Genomic DNA, 16,643 nt, shown 5'->3' with positions numbered 1-16,643 from the left:
CTGTCTCCATAAAACTCACCGTAGGCATTGAGAACCTGGCTAGAGCTCGTGCTTAGCCTCTGAGCCAGTGTGTATGTTGACGGTAACATCTGCACCCAGTGTTAGCGGCTAAAAGGAAAGACTGGCCCTGCAGATCTAGATCGACAAAGTGCAAAAGAAGCGCAGCCAGTGGCTGTGTCTGAAAGAGAAAGATTAATGCCTGTGTGGACCCTTTATTAGAACTGCTGAAGTATTGGGCTGGTTCTTGCTTAGCTACCCCTGTGGCAGAGGGAGTGATGCAGTCGAGGTTGGGAGTCAAAGCCAAAATGTTTACACAAAGCTGTTTCTGCTTAACCAGAAACGACACCCAAGCAGTCCTACCATCCAAGTCCTGTGTCCAGGTGCTCTGTCCAAACTGTAAACCACTCTTTTTAAAAGTGCACACAAAAAAGCCAGGAATCTGAAAATTATGAAACCATTTCCAATCTACCGAGCAACAACGAACCCTGATTGGCCCAAGCCCTGTTTACTGTGTGGCTTTAGAGAGACTTGGCTACGATCTGCCAGTAGAATAATGCATTTACATCACATGGGATAAACACTCGCCCAGTAACATTGGTTTTAAATCCCTGGGTTCAGCCGTTGCCTTTGTGGTCCTTCCCATCTCCTGTTGCCAACCTGGGAGCAGACATTTTAATTTAATTGGCTATCTAGCCACTGAGGAGGATGTGCTGCAGTTTGAGTGCGTGTGGTGTGAGCATTTCTGCTCTGATCCAGCACGTTCTCAGTTTGGAACCTCACCCTCAGCATTTCCCACCTGTGTGAGAGGGTAATTTGACTGGGGCGGCCTCACAACTGAACCCAGATCCTGTCCACTTTTGGTGTTCACACACTCCTTCCAGCAGGAACTCCTGAGCTTGACTGAGGGTAGCAGAGCTTTATAACGTCGAATGTCTGGGAGGTTCGTTGGAGTGAGGTCAGTGGGTCTGGGTCTGAGGGGGCGGGGGCTGGTCAGTGGGTCTGGGTCCTGTTTCTGGGTCTGAGGGGGCGGGGGCTGGTCAGTGGGTCTGGGTCCTGTTTCCGGGTCTGAGGGGGCGGGGGCTGGTCAGTGGGTCTGGGTCCTGTTTCCGGGTCTGAGGGGGCGGGGGCGGGGGCTGGTCAGTGGGTCTGGGTCCTGTTTCCGGGTCTGAGGGGGCGGGGGCTGGTCAGTGGGTCTGGGTCCTGTTTCCGGGTCTGAGGGGGCGGGGGCTGGTCAGTGGGTCTGGGTCCTGTTTCCGGGTCTGAGGGGGCGGGGGCTGGTCAGTGGGTCTGGGTCCTGTTTCTGGGTCTGAGGGTGCGGGGGCTGGTCAGTGGGTCTGGGTCCTGTTTCCGGGTCTGAGGGGGCGGGGGCTGGTCAGTGGGTCCTGTTTCTGGGTCTGAGGGGGCAGGGGCTGGTCTGAGGGGGCTGGTCTGTGGGTCTGGGTCCTGTTTCTGGGTCTGAGGGGGCGGTGGCTGGTCAGTTGGTCTGGGTCCTGTTTCTGGGTCTGAGGGGGCAGGGGCGGGTCAGTGGGTCTGGGTCTGAGGGGGCGGGGGCTGGTCAGTGGGTCTGGGTCCTGTTTCCGGGTCTGAGGGGGCGGGGGCTGGTCAGTGGGTCTGGGTCCTGTTTCCGGGTCTGAGGGGGCGGGGGCCGGTCAGTGGGTCTGGGTCCTGTTTCCGGGTCTGAGGGGGCGGGGGCTGGTCAGTGGGTCTGGCTCCTGTTTCTGGGTCTGCGGGGGCTGGTCAGTGGGTCTGGGTCTGAGGGGTGGGGGCTGGTCAGTTGGTCTGGGTCCTGTTTCTGGGTCTGAGGGGGCGGGGGCTGGTCAGTGGGTCTGGGTCCTGTTTCTGGGTCTGAGGGGGTGGGGGCTGGTCAGTGGGTCTGGGTCCTGTTTCCGGGTCTGAGGGGGCAGGGGCTGGTCAGTGGGTCTGGGTCCTGTTTCCGGGTCTGAGGGGGCGGGGGCTGGTCAGTGGGTCTGGGTCTGAGGGGGCGGGGGCTGGTCAGTGGGTCTGGGTCCTGTTTCCGGGTCTGAGGGGCGGGGGCTGGTCAGTGGGTCTGAGGGGGCGGGGGCTGGTCAGTGGGTCTGAGGGGGCAGGGGCTGGTCAGTGGGTCTGGGTCCTGTTTCCGGGTCGCAGGGGGCTGGTCAGTGGGTCTGGGTCCTGTTTCCGGGTCTGAGGGGGCGGGGGCTGGTCAGTGGGTCTGAGGGGGCGGGGGCTGGTCAGTGGGTCTGGGTCCTGTTTCCGGGTCTGAGGGGGCGGGGGCTGGTCAGTGGGTCTGGGTCCTGTTTCCGGGTCTGAGGGGGCGGGGGCTGGTCAGTGGGTCTGAGGGGGCGGGGGCTGGTCAGTGGGTCTGAGGGGGCGGGGGCTGGTCAGTGGGTCTGAGGGGGCGGGGGCTGGTCAGTGGGTCTGAGGGGGCGGGGGCTGGTCAGTGGGTCTGAGGGGGCGGGGGCTGGTCAGTGGGTCTGAGGGGGCGGGGGCTGGTCAGTGGGTCTGAGGGGGCGGGGCCTGGTCAGTGGGTCTGAGGGGCGGGGGCTGGTCAGTGGGTCTGGGTCCTGTTTCCGGGTCTGAGGGGGCGCGGGCTGGTCAGTGGGTCTGGGTCCTGTTTCCGGGTCTGAGGGGGCGGGGGCTGGTCAGTGGGTCTGGGTCCTGTTTCCGGGTCTGAGGGGGCGGGGGCTGGTCAGTGGGTCTGGGTCCTGTTTCTGGGTTTGAGGGGGCTGCGGCTGGTCAGTGGGTCTGGGTCTGAGTGGGCGGGGGCTGGTCAGTGGGTCTGGGTCCTGTTTCCGGGTCTGAGGGGGCGGGGGCTGGTCAGTGGGTCTGGGCCCTGTTTCCAGGTCTGAGGGGGCGGGGGCTGGTCAGTGGGTCTGGGTCCTGTTTCCGGGTCTGAGGGGGCGGGGGCTAGTCAGTGGGTCTGAGGGGGCGAGGGCTGGTCAGTGGGTCTGGGTCCTGTTTCCGGGTCTGAGGGGGCGGGGGCTGGTCAGTGGGTCTGGGTCCTGTTTCTGGGTCTGAGGGGGCTGCGGCTGGTCAGTGGGTCTGGGTCTGAGTGGGCGGGGGCTGGTCAGTGGGTCTGGGTCATGTTTCTTGGTCTGAGGGGGCTGGTCAGTGGGTCTGGGTCCTGTTTCCGGGTCTGAGGGGGCGGGGGCTGGTCAGTGGGTCTGGGCCCTGTTTCCGGGTCTGAGGGGGCGGGGGCTGGTCAGTGGGTCTGGGTCCTGTTTCCGGGTCTGAGGGGGCGGGGGCTAGTCAGTGGGTCTGAGGGGGCGAGGGGTGGGTCTGAGGGGGCGGGGGCTGGTCAGTGGGTCTGAGGGGGCAGGGGCTGGTCAGTGGGCCTGGGTCTGAGGGGGCGGGGTCTGGTCAGTGGGTCTGGGTCCTGTTTCCGGGTATGAGGGGGCGGGGGCTGGTCAGTGGGTCTGGGTCCTGTTTCCGGGTCTGAGGGGGCGGGGGCTGGTCAGTGGGTCTGGGTCCTGTTTCTGGGTCTAAGGGGGCTGCGGCTGGTCAGTGGGTCTCGGTCCTGTTTCCTGGTCTGAGGGGGCTGGTCAGTGGGTCTGGGTCCTGTTTCCGGGTCTGTGGGGGCGGGGGCTGGTCAGTGGGTCTGAGGGGGCGGGGGCTGGTCAGTGGGTCTGAGGGGGCGGGGGCTGGTCAGTGGGTCTGAGGGGGAGGGGGCTGGTCAGTGGGTCTGAGGGGGCGGGGGCTGGTCAGTGGGTCTGAGGGGGAGGGGGCTGGTCAGTGGGTCTGAGGGGGCGGGGACTGGTCAGTGGGTCTGGGTCCTGTTTCCGGGTCTGAGGGGCGGGGGCTGGTCAGTGGGTCTGAGGGGGCGGGGGCTGGTCAGTGGGTCTGGGTCCTGTTTCCGGGTCTGAGGGGCGGGGGCTGGTCAGTGGGTCTGAGGGGGTGGAGGCTGGTCAGTGGGTCTGGGTCCTGTTTCCGGGTCTGAGGGGGCGGGGACTGGTCAGTGGGTCTGGGTCCTGTTTCCGGGTCTGAGGGGCGGGGGCTGGTCAGTGGGTCTGAGGGGGCAGGGGCTGGTCAGTGGGTCTGGGTCCTGTTTCCGGGTCTGAGGGGGCGGGGGCTGGTCAGTGGGTCTGGGTCCTGTTTCCGGGTCTGAGGGGGCGGGGGCTGGTCAGTGGGTCTGAGGGGGCGGGGGCTGGTCAGTGGGTCTGAGGGGGCGGGGGCTGGTCAGTGGGTCTGAGGGGGAGGGGGCTGGTCAGTGGGTCTGAGGGGGCGGGGACTGGTCAGTGGGTCTGGGTCCTGTTTCCGGGTCTGAGGGGGCGAGGGCTGGTCAGTGGGTCTGAGGGGCGGGGGCTGGTCAGTGGGTCTGAGGGGGCGGGGACTGGTCAGTGGGTCTGGGTCCTGTTTCCGGGTCTGAGGGGGCGGGGGCTGGTCAGTGGGTCTGAGGGGGTGGGGGCTGGCCAGTGGGTCTGAGGGGCGGGGGCTGGTCAGTGGGTCTGGGTCCTGTTTCTGGGTCTGAGGGGGCGAGGGCTGGTCAGTGGGTCTGAGGGGCGGGGGCTGGTCAGTGGGTCTGGGTCCTGTTTCCGGGTCTGAGGGGGCGAGGGCTGGTCAGTGGGTCTGAGGGGGCGGGGGCTGGTCAGTGGGTCTGAGGGGGCGGGGGCTGGTCAGTGGGTCTGAGGGGGAGGGGGCTGGCCAGTGGGTCTGAGGGGGCGGGGACTGGTCAGTGGGTCTGGGTCCTGTTTCCGGGTCTGAGGGTGCGAGGGCTGGTCAGTGGGTCTGAGGGACGGGGGCTGGTCAGTGGGTCTGGGTCCTGTTTCCGGGTCTGAGGGGGCGGGGGCTGGTCAGTGGGGGTGGGGGCTGGCCAGTGGGTCTGAGGGGCGGGGGCTGGTCAGTGGGTCTGGGTTTGTTTGGTGTAAATGGTTTGTGGTACATGGATTTGCGCGTCTATCTGCTCTGCTTGTCTGAAATCTCTCGGCCACCCGTGCAGTTTTTTAATAGGTTACCATGTGCCCACCTTCAGGAAGCCTGGGCTGAGGGAGGCCTGGGCTGTGCCTGTCTGATGTCCAATATCAAATCACATTCCTTAAATAACTGGGAGGGGGCTCTCCATTGCATTTTCAATCATCTGGGCTTTGCTCTTCTGATTCTAGCCGGCTTTGTGCTTTACACCTTCTGCTTTGGACCAGTCTCAATAGTCCCCTCTGCCTCACCCAACCGTCAAAAGCCTCCTCGGATCGGACCAGACCAGGCCTTGCTGAGCCTTTGGTCCTGCCTCTAGCTTCTCCCCTATTTTCTGATTGATTATTCTTTCTCTGTGAAAGGCGTGGTATAAATGAAAGTTGGAATTCTGTGGAGTGTCTGGGTTCTGCCCAGCTGCTATGGTAGAACGAATGTGTTCTGATTCAGCCGGGTTTGCCACCATCTCTCAATTGCTTCCTCTTCCTTTGTTGCAGGTTCGTTGTTCGTGATGGAGTGGCAGCCCGATGAACAGGGTCTTCAGCAAGTGCTTCAGCTGCTCAAAGATTCTCAGTCGCCAGACACAGCAACACAGCGCGCGGTACAACAAGTATCCTATCAGTGTTTAAAGACCCACATCACACTGGGGAATCTGTCAACAGTACTAGTGTTCACTTGCTTTAACCCAGCCTCAGCCCTGGCCTGGTTGCCCAGCCAGGCAGCTGGCCTCTACGTATTGCTTTAGTATGGTCATTGGCACTTCATGTGGTCAACTCTTTAAACTGAACTCCTTGCTACCCGGTTACTCTTGTTATTATCAGCTGTGTGAACATGTGTTGGTGTGTGAGGGGAGCGCGTTCCCCATCTAAAGGCAGGTGTGTGATGGCTCTCACACCGGGCTGTGTTTTGTGTGTGAGCACCCTGATATTTGTTGTGAATGGTATGGTGTGTGCTATCTGGTCACAACTGCTGGTTTCAATTGTACCAGCCCAGAAAGCTGCTTCTGTGTGTTTGTGCTGTGTCTCAATTTATACAGCAAACCCAGCGAGGACCAATTTCAGCAATGAGTCTGAGAAGGGGAGAGTGACACGCAGGCCAATTTCCTGAAGCAGTCAAACGATCTGGTAAATAGTAAAGCATCTTAATTGTATGCTTGCCCAGGTGGGATTAAGTTTTGGGGTGGGGGGGGTGGGGTGTGTGTGTGTCTGTTCCTTTGCTCCTATCATTGAGAATTGGCTGCTGCCTGTTATGGGGTTAATTGCTGGGATGTTGTGTTTTACGAAGAGCCTTACCCTCTGGCCCTACTGACCTCTCTTCTATCTTCATCCATGTTGACTGTTTCAGTGTCTTTTTTAAGTGAGCGAGGGAATTTCTGGGAAGGGTTACTGGGCCCAATGGTTTGAGGAAACTGAATTAACGTATCGTGTGCTAAATCTCGCCTGGATTTATGATCATACAAACCTAGTGTGACATGTTGAGTAACGTAACCCATCAGACCAAGCATGCTGGGCACCTCTGGACCTGGGGTGCAGCTTGGTGGCACCTGGGGTTTGGGCTAAGTGTTTCCCTCGTTCACTGCAAATGTGCCTCAGCTTTTCACCATGTATATGAATGACTTGGGTGGGGGAATAGAGAGTTGTATATCCACGTTTGCAGATGATGCCAAGTTAGGAGGAACAGTAATTAGTGCAGATGGGAGCAGTGGGTTTGTGACATGGACAGATTGTGAGTGGGCAAATGGAGTTCAATGTGGGCAAGTATAAGGGCATCCACTTTGTACCCAAGAAACACAAACCTGACTGAATATTTTCTGAATGGTGAGAAGCAAAGGGATTTGGGTGGCTGGGTACAAACATCGCGAGAAGATGGGTACAAACATCGCGAGAAGATGGGTACAAACATCGCGAGAAGATGGGTACAAACATCGCGAGAAGATGGGTACAAACATCGCGAGAAGATGGGTACAAACATCGCGAGAAGATGGGTACAAACATCGCGAGAAGATGGGTACAAACATCGCGAGAAGATGGGTACAAACATCGCGAGAAGATGGGTAGAAACATCGCGAGAAGATGGGTAGAAACATCGCGAGAAGATGGGTACAAACATCGCGAGAAGATGGGTACAAACATCGCGAGAAGATGGGTACAAACATCGCGAGAAGATGGGTACAAACATCGCGAGAAGATGGGTACAAACATCGCGAGAAGATGGGTACAAACATCGCGAGAAGATGGGTACAAACATCGCGAGAAGATGGGTACAAACATCGCGAGAAGATGGGTACAAACATCGCGAGAAGATGGGTACAAACATCGCGAGAAGATGGGTACAAACATCGCGAGAAGATGGGTACAAACATCGCGAGAAGATGGGTACAAACATCGCGAGAAGATGGGTACAAACATCGCGAGAAGATGGGTAGAAACATCGCGAGAAGATGGGTAGAAACATCGCGAGAAGATGGGTAGAAACATCGCGAGAAGATGGGTACAAACATCGCGAGAAGATGGGTACAAACATCGCGAGAAGATGGGTACAAACATCGCGAGAAGATGGGTACAAACATCGCGAGAAGATGGGTACAAACATCGCGAGAAGATGGGTACAAACATCGCGAGAAGATGGGTACAAACATCGCGAGAAGATGGGTACAAACATCGCGAGAAGATGGGTACAAACATCGCGAGAAGATGGGTACAAACATCGCGAGAAGATGGGTACAAACATCGCGAGAAGATGGGTACAAACATCGCGAGAAGATGGGTACAAACATCGCGAGAAGATGGGTACAAACATCGCGAGAAGATGGGTACAAACATCGCGAGAAGATGGGTACAAACATCGCGAGAAGATGGGTAGAAACATCGCGAGAAGATGGGTAGAAACATCGCGAGAAGATGGGTAGAAACATCGCGAGAAGATGGGTAGAAACATCGCGAGAAGATGGGTAGAAACATCGCGAGAAGATGGGTAGAAACATCGCGAGAAGATGGGTACAAACATCGCGAGAAGATGGGTACAAACATCGCGAGAAGATGGGTACAAACATCGCGAGAAGATGGGTACAAACATCGCGAGAAGATGGGTACAAACATCGCGAGAAGATGGGTACAAACATCGCGAGAAGATGGGTAGAAACATCGCGAGAAGATGGGTAGAAACATCGCGAGAAGATGGGTAGAAACATCGCGAGAAGATGGGTAGAAACATCGCGAGAAGATGGGTAGAAACATCGCGAGAAGATGGGTAGAAACATCGCGAGAAGATGGGTAGAAACATCGCGAGAAGATGGGTAGAAACATCGCGAGAAGATGGTAGAAACATCGCGAGAAGATGGTACAAACATCGCGAGAAGATGGGTACAAACATCGCGAGAAGATGGGTAGAAACATCGCGAGAAGATGGGTAGAAACATCGCGAGAAGATGGGTAGAAACATCGCGAGAAGATGGGTAGAAACATCGCGAGAAGATGGGTAGAAACATCGCGAGAAGATGGGTAGAAACATCGCGAGAAGATGGGTAGAAACATCGCGAGAAGATGGGTAGAAACATCGCGAGAAGATGGGTAGAAACATCGCGAGAAGATGGGTAGAAACATCGCGAGAAGATGGGTAGAAACATCGCGAGAAGATGGGTAGAAACATCGCGAGAAGATGGGTAGAAACATCGCGAGAAGATGGGTACAAACATCGCGAGAAGATGGGTACAAACATCGCGAGAAGATGGGTACAAACATCGCGAGAAGATGGGTACAAGAAGCATCCAGAAAGGCTGATGGAATGTTGGCCTTTATCTCAAGGCAGCTGAAATACAAAGTTGTGTCGAGCCTTGGCCAGAGCCTATCTGGAGTAGTGTGTTGCCCCTAGCGAAGGGTCTCTTGGCCTCGGAGGGGTGCAGATTCGCCAAAGTGGTACTGGGGTGTAGAATGTTAAATTATGAGGACGGCTTTGTATTCCCTTGGGCATAGAAGATTGAGGGGTGAACTGCTCAAGGTGTTTAAAATGTTAAAAGGGTTTAATGGGGTCGATGGGGAGAAACTCTCCTCTTTGGGGTGGGGAAATCGAATGAGGGTGGGGACATGATCTTAAAATTACAGCTAGGCCGTTCAGTAGTGAAATCAGGAAACACTTTTCATACGAAGGGTAGTAAATCTGGGATTCTCTCCCCCAAAAGGCTGTGGATGCTGGGGGACAATTGGGGTTTTCGAAACTGAGATCCATAGATTTTTGTTAGGAAAGGATTTCAAGGGATAAGGAGCAAATATGGTAAATGGAGATGAAGTACAGATCACTAATTAAATGGCGGAGTAGACTCGAGGGGCTGAATGGCCTCCTCCTGTTCCTATGCTGCAGAAATACTGGTGAAGATTCTCGGTTTAATTCAGCTCCCTTGGACCAGTCACTATTGACTCTGGTGCCAGGTCCTGGAATCTGTGTGGATTCTTGTGGTGCTTTTCCCCTGTGGTCCTCTCCAGTTCCCTTCTCTCCCTCTACTCACAGTATTGGGGGGGGGGGGGGGCGCGGTAATGAAAGATTCTGTGTTTGCTGGATTGCTTTTGTGTTGTCCTACTTGTAGCACCTGTAATTCACGTGTTGGTTGACTGGTGAGGGGGAGGGTTTCTGTACTACATTACCTTATTATCCTGAGCGTGGCTTCCCAGAAATTGGAGCAGCTGAACCAGTATCCAGACTTCAACAACTACCTGATCTTTGTGCTGACCAGACTGAAATCTGAAGGTGCTGTTTCATAAGTTATCTATTCCATTAAAAACGTTGCACATTTCCACTTTGTCTCTGCCTGGCAGGGCGTGGGTCAATCCTCAGGAGCTGTGGCCCGGGGCGTGAGTCAATCCTCAGGAGATGTGGCCCAGGGCCCAGGCGCTGCCTGGCAGGGTGTGGGTCAATCCTCAGGAGCTGTGGCCCGGGGCGTGAGTCAATCCTCAGGAGCTGTGGCCCAGGACCCGGGCACTGCCTGGCAGGGCGTGGGTCAATCCTCAGGAGATGTGGCCCAGGTGCTGCCTGGCAGGGTGTGGGTCAATCCTCAGGAGCTGTGTTCCGGGGCATGGGTCAATCCTCAGGAGATGTGGCCCAGGCGCTGCCTGGCAGGGCGTGGGTTGGTCTTTTAGGGTGAAGTGTTGCTCCCGCCCTGTATTGCAGCCTGTAGTTAATGTGTTAATGAAAGGCCCTGCCGCGAGTGTCGAGTGCTATGATGCTGTATTCGGGGCAATTCCAGTGTGTAACCTTCTGTCATTTCTCTCCTTCCAGATGAACCGACGCGGTCCCTCAGCGGTCTCATTCTCAAGAACAACGTGAAGGCTCATTACCAGAGTTTCCCGCAGGGGGTTGCTGACTTCATCAAACAAGAGTGTTTAAATAACATTGGAGATGCCTCTCCACTCATCAGAGCAACCATAGGTACTTAACTAACCATTGCCTGGCATCGGTCTGCTCATTAGGTGCAGTGTGGACTCTCTAATAGCTGGGCATCAGTAGTTAATTCACTGGTTGAATCTCCTGCTCCTGATACCTCTTAACCGGTGTTGCTGAATGAGAAAATCCTCAGTGTAGTGAAACGTTTAATGAGCTACTCAATTCAATTCAATTCAATTCAATTCAAATGCTTTATTGGCATGAAAGTTTACAGAGAACCATATTGCCAAAGCTTACACAACAAAAAAGTACAGTTTTCCAACATTCTGTAGGTGTCAAACAATTTTGACCCTTGTTGGGTACATACAATATTACTTTTAAACAATATTAATTTAAACAGTCTTTCTACATCATTGGGTACATTCAATATTAATTTTAAACAGTCCTCAGGTTGTGACATGTTGTTACATATTTGGCACCAAGGTATGGTCTGTCTCCTTCTCCCAGGACTAATCTTAATTTTGACAGGTCATCCAAATCCTTGAAATCTGGGGTTGTTTGGCTGAGCTTGTTAAATAATATGTTTCTTGATGTGTTGAATTTTTCGCATTTTAGGAGGAAATGCATTTCTGTTTCAACCTTGCCGGTCAGACATTGATTGCATATTCTATTCTCTCTGGGCTGCCAGGATTTCTTGTATCTCCCTTTTTCAATTGCCAGTTGGTGGTCGCTTAGTCTGTACCTGGTGAGGGTCTGTCTCTGTTTTGTGTCTCTGATGGTCGAGAGATAGTCTGCCAGTTTATATTCTCTTTTTAGGGCCCGGTAACATTCTAATCTGCTTTGGCTTTTGGTTATTTTGTTCCAATGTTCCAGGTAGGTTTCTTTGCATTGTTTAATGATTTGGTTCATTGTGTTGGTCTGGGACTGGTCAGGGTCCGGCTGAGTAGGAGTACTTAGTTTCAGTAGCAGCTGACTCAGGGGACTCTTTTCTGGGTTTAGCTCTTGGGTCTGGAAGGCTTTAAAATGAAGGGTGTCTGGGGAGCTAGTTTTGAGGTGATTTAGGAATTTTAGTGCTCGTTTTTGGATGTTTATTATCAGTGGGTATCTGCCTAGTTCGACTCTGCATGCATTTGTTGGTGTTTTCCTTTGGGTGCGAAGGATGCTTCGGCAAAATTCTGCATGTAGGGCTTCTATTGTGTGTTCCCATTTTTTGTAGCTATGGTGATTTAGCGGGCCCCATACTTCACTACCGTACAGCGCAATGGGCAGGATTATGCTGTCAAATATTTTGAGCCAGATTTTGATTGGGATTTGGATGTTGTAGAATTTTCTTTTTATTGCATATAGGGCTCTTCGGGCTTTTTCTTTTAGTGCATTCACTGCTATGCTGAAGCTCCCTGATGCTGTAATGGTTAGACCAAGGTAAGTGTAGCTCATAGTGTGTCCTATGATGGTATCACTGAGAGTAAACTGGTATTTGTTTTCCTGACACCTGGGCCTTTTTTGAAAAATCATGATGTTGGTTTTCTTTAGATTTACTGTTGGAGCCCAGTTTTGGCAGTATTTGTCGAGTAGGTCTAGTTGTTGCTGTAATCCCTGTTCTGTGGGAGACAGCAGAACCAGGTCGTCCGCATAGAACAGGGATTTCACTTCTCCATCCAGGAGACAGAGACCCGGTGACTCGCTTTGCTCCAGCATGTCTGCTAATTCATTTATGTATATGTTGAACAGGGTCGGGCTCAAATTGCAGCCCTGCCGGACGCCTCTTCTCTGGGTGAAGAAACCGGTGCGTTTGTCTCCAATTTTGACCCCGCATTTATTTTTCAGATACATCGATTTAATAAGGTCATAGACTTTGCCCCCTATTCCGCACTGAAGAAGTTTATAATAGAGCCCTTCGTGCCAGATAGAGTCAAAGGCTTTCTTGAAGTCAATGAAACAAGCGAATATTTTCCCATTTTTTGTTTGGTGTATATGTTTTTCAATGAGAGTGTGAAGGGTATAGATATGGTCGGTGGTGCGGTGTTTTGGGAGAAAGCCTATTTGATTTTTTCTCAGGATATTATGTTTGTTAAGAAAATCCAGTAATCTACTATTTAGAATACTGCAGAATAATTTCCCTAGACAACTGTTGACACAGATGCCGCGGTAGTTATTTGGGTCTGATTTGTTTCCACTTTTATATATTGGAGAGATGAGACCTTGGCACCAGATATCGGGAAAACAGCCTGAACGTAATATGATGTTGAATAACTTGAGTACCGCACCCCGCATCTCCATATTGCTGAACTTGAGCATTTCATTTTTGATGTTGTCTGGACCACAGGCTTTCTTTAGGTGGAGAGATTTTGTTTTTGTGGCCAGTTCTTTCCATGTGATTGGGGAGTCTAGAGGGTTTTGGTTGTCTTTAATTGTTGCTTCTAATGTGTGGAGTTTTTCTGTGACATGATGTTGACTTGGGTTTGTTTCGTTTATTGGGATGTCTTTGTAGAGGTTTTCAAAATGTGTTCTCCAGATGTCGCCATCTTGGATTGGTAATGCTTGCAATTGTGTTGTACTCAGGTTATTCCACATTTCCCAGAATTGATTTGGATTAGTGGAGTTTTCAATTTCTTCGAGTATTTTGTGGGTATAATTTTGTGTTTTGTTTCTAATGGTGTGTTTATATCTTTTGAGGGTCTCATTGTATCTAATACGTAGGTCTGGATTGTTTGGTTGGCGATGCTTTTGGTTTGATATTTTTCTCAGGTCTTTTCTGGCATTTTTGCATTCGTGGACAAACCATTTCTCATTTTTATTTTGTCTTTTGTAACGTTTCCTCTTCTGTTTCACAAGGTCGGCTTTTACAGCTGCCTCATGGAAGATCATATTTATATCCTCTATGGCCATGTTTACACCATCTCTGGTGATCTCATATAGATTTTCTTTAAATTTTGAAATTTTACTTGTGAGATCAGGTGAATTTAGTGCTGTGATGAATTTATCTCCACTGTCTGGGGCCCATCTGTATGTCTGGTTTATTTTATGTAGCTTACTGGGTTCCTTTTTTGTGTCTGTAGTTTGGGCAGAAAGTTTAAGGTACACATTTATTTGGTTATGGTCTGAGAGGGGGGATTGCTGCCTGACAGTGAATGCGTTGATATCGCAGGGGTCCAGGTCAGTGATTGTATAATCCACCACACTAGACCCAAGAGTTGAGGAATATGTGAGTCTCCCTAAGGAGTCCCCTCTGAACCTACCGTTAACTATGTACAGGCCTAAGGCTCGGCAGAGTTGCACTACCTCCCTACCGCTTTTATTTATTTCACAATCAAGGTTGTTCCGATTTGCGATGGCTGGTGTGACATATAGAGGGGTCTGGCCAAACACATGGTTGTTGCCCTGTGGGTCTATGAAGTCAGGTTCACATCCGGTCCTTGCATTTAGGTCCCCACATAGTAGCACCTTTCCTTGGGCCTGGAAATGGCTGATTTCCATGTGGAGAGTGTCAAATATCTCCTCTTCAAAATATGGCGATTCTATTGGAGGTATGTAGATCGCACATAAGTAAACATCGTTTTTTGCTATTCCTATATTTTTATCTAATTTTAGCCATACGTGTGATTTTCCCTGTTTTATCGGTGAGATGTGTTTGTTCAGTTCTCCTTTATACCACACCAGGATTCCCCCGGAGGCTCTGCCCTTGCGTGTCTTAGTGTTCTTTACTGAGGGCACAATGATTTCATGGTACATTGGAGGACAGTGGGTTGGCATGTCCTTTTGGCACCATGTTTCTGTTAACACAATTATATCAATGTCTTTTATAGCTTTTAGGAATTCAGGGTCTGTACTCTTCATCCCAAAAGTTGAGGAGCGGAGACCCTGGATATTCCAGCAGCTTATGTGGAAAGAATGCATTTATATAGTTCAAAAAAAACAAAATAAAATGGACCTATTTTGTGGGATGAGTGTGGAAACACTATTTTCTATAATGCTAAATGATGATTTAGTATAAATTTCTTGAGGCATGCACATATAGCTATCTAATAATAATAAGATAATAATGATAAATAACAATATTAATAATTTAGTGCATTCCTCTCCGGCTTTCTATCAGGCTGTTCATCATCGTCATGATCTTTCTCAGTTCTTGGTCTACAGTCTGTGGTCTAGAGGGGGGTCTTGGGTCAGGTATAAAAGCACGGTTCTGTTGTTGGTTTTGTATAGGGGGGTGGGGGACATTGGTGGTCCTGTTTGGGTTAGGGCTCCCAATGGTAGAGGGGGTGGGAGGGCTGCGTCTTTTGGCAGTGTTTATGAGGTTTCTTGCGAAGACCCACATCCGCTGTTTGAGTAGATGTATTTCGTCATAGAGGTCCCTTGTGTTGATGTTTGGATGATGGGCCAGGTAGACGTTGGGGAAGACAGAACATCTCGTGTCGATCTCCCTGTTGGTGTTGTGGATTATATAGGCTGGGGTGTCCTTTCTGGGCAGTAGTGTGGAGATCACGATCCGCGCCTCGGGGAATTCCCTGCTGGCCTTTTCCGCCATCCTACTCACCGCCCTAGCAGTGCCTTCCTGTAGGGTGCGTAGGTCATTTGTGCCTGTGTGGATCACAAGCCATTTGGGGCTTCCAAGGGATTCTTTGTTCAGGATCTTCATTGCATGGTCTGTGTTGCTGCACCATTTTTTCAGGACTTGATGACCTGGGAACAGCCTCTGGGGGTCCAGAAACTTTCCGTTGGAGTCGGTCAGCAGGACCGCCTGAGGGGCTGGTTTTTCAGACTGGGTAGCAGTAGTCTGGGCAGGAATCGACTGATGGCTGGTTGTTGGCTGGGTTTCTGGGATAGGTTGTGTGGCAGGAGCAGGGTTTGAGGCTTTCGGTGTGTCCTCGTGTGGGGGGGCATCTGACGGGTTCTGTGTCCCTGTGTGTGAGGACTGGGTAGCGGTAGTCTGGGCAGGACTCGACTGAGGGCTGGTTGTTGGCTGGGTTTCTGGGATAGGCTGTGTGGCAGGAGCGGGGTTTGTGGCTTTCGGTGTGTCCTCGTGTGGGGTGGCATCCGACGGGTTCTGTGTCCTTGTGTGTGTTGTTTTTTGGACCTTAAGAGGTTTGTGTTGCCTGCTGAGCCTTTCTACGGCCTCCATCGTTTTGTTTAGCTGGGTACGGAGTTCTTTGATCTCATTTCTTTGTTCCTCTACGGTCTTTCTCAGCTTGTGGATGGTGGACTCGTTTTCCGTTTTCAGCTGTTTGAGTTCCTCCGTCAAGTTCTTGGCCTGTGTTTCTCTGTATTCGTTGAATTCGAGTTCTAGTTTGGACAGATTCTCCTTCAGCAGTTTGTTTGCGTTGAGAGGTGTGGGAGGGGTGGAGATGGTCAGGGAGGTGTGTGTCTCTGCTGGACTCTCTTCTTCCTCCGCTTGGCTCTCATCATCCTCTGTTCGACTCTCTTTTGCCTCCTGTCCATTGGTCCTATTTGTGTCTGCCTTAGTTTTCAACTGGGGGAATTCCTTTTCGAAGGAGTCCAGATTTTCTACATTTCCCCTGTATCATGATCTTTCCTTTTTTGTTGTAGTAGCTTATGGTTAGCAGGGGGTCATCTTTATCTAGATTTCCATCTTTACATATTTTCAGTCTGCCTCCACTGCCAATACCTTCGCTGGAGACGTATGCGTAGTATTTTTGTAAAGTCTCCTTCCATGAGGGAACGGAGTCGGTGTAGAATATGAGGTTGTTCTTCGTCTTAATCCCTTTGTGTGTGGTATAGTCAACGTAGAGGACCTCTGGGTTACTTTTTAGTGTTATGTCCTTGTGTTTTTCCTTTGCTTTATTTTTTGTGCATTGCTCAGGATATTTCATTTCCCTGCTCATTGTAGTCGTTTGTTTTTGTCTCAGATAGATAACTTTTTTTCTCTTTTTTGTGTCGTGTTCCACCTTATCCCACTTTTAGGTCCAAAATTGAGAGTTTTTCAGGGGTTCATCTTTGATATAGCTGCTCTTAAAAGTTTCTCTCTCTCTCTCTCTCTCACAGGCTCCTGGTTCGGGTTGTTTATCGTTTCTCTCGGGTTTCTATTCCTTTTTTCTCGCGGGTTTGTTCTTTTTCTAGGTTTTTTTTCGAACTAAACTTAAATACAATTAAATTTAGGTAGATTTAGGTAAAGCTTTTTTCCTCTCTCTCCTCGCGTCGGTCTCAGGCTGTTTCTGCCCTGGTCCCAGCCCCTCGGATCGGCTGTGCTGTCCCGGCCCGGCCTGGTGTTTGTCCGAGTTTCTCCGACCCTGGAGTTTCTCGGGTTTCAAGCCACGGGCTTGCTCGCTCTCCGGGCTTCTGCCCTGGTCCCAGCCCCTCGGCTCGGCTGTGCAGTCCCGGCCCGGTGTTTGTCCGAGTTTCTCCGACCCCAGAGTTTCTCGGGTTTC

General features: G+C 51.9%; 1 protein-coding gene across 1 annotated transcript in view; it reads left to right on the top strand.

Moving 5' to 3' along the window:
• The first annotated feature begins 4,858 nt into the window (after positions 1-4,858).
• LOC147097799 (transportin-2) overlaps positions 4,859-16,643 on the top strand; it is a 50,337-nt gene continuing 38,552 nt past the window's right edge. Inside the window, exons 1-3 of the mRNA XM_085971921.1 lie at positions 4,859-5,494; positions 9,549-9,624; positions 10,153-10,302. Of these exons, the coding sequence (XP_085828047.1) occupies positions 5,396-5,494; positions 9,549-9,624; positions 10,153-10,302 (325 nt within the window). The 5' untranslated portion in view covers positions 4,859-5,395. The remainder of the gene's footprint in view (positions 5,495-9,548; positions 9,625-10,152; positions 10,303-16,643) is intronic.

This window comes from Somniosus microcephalus, chromosome 31 (genome assembly GCF_052327205.1).
Source record: "Somniosus microcephalus isolate GS21.2 chromosome 31, FLI_Smic_1.0, whole genome shotgun sequence".
NCBI classification, from domain to species: domain Eukaryota; kingdom Metazoa; phylum Chordata; class Chondrichthyes; order Squaliformes; family Somniosidae; genus Somniosus; species Somniosus microcephalus.
This window is presented reverse-complemented; position numbering and strand designations above follow the sequence as displayed.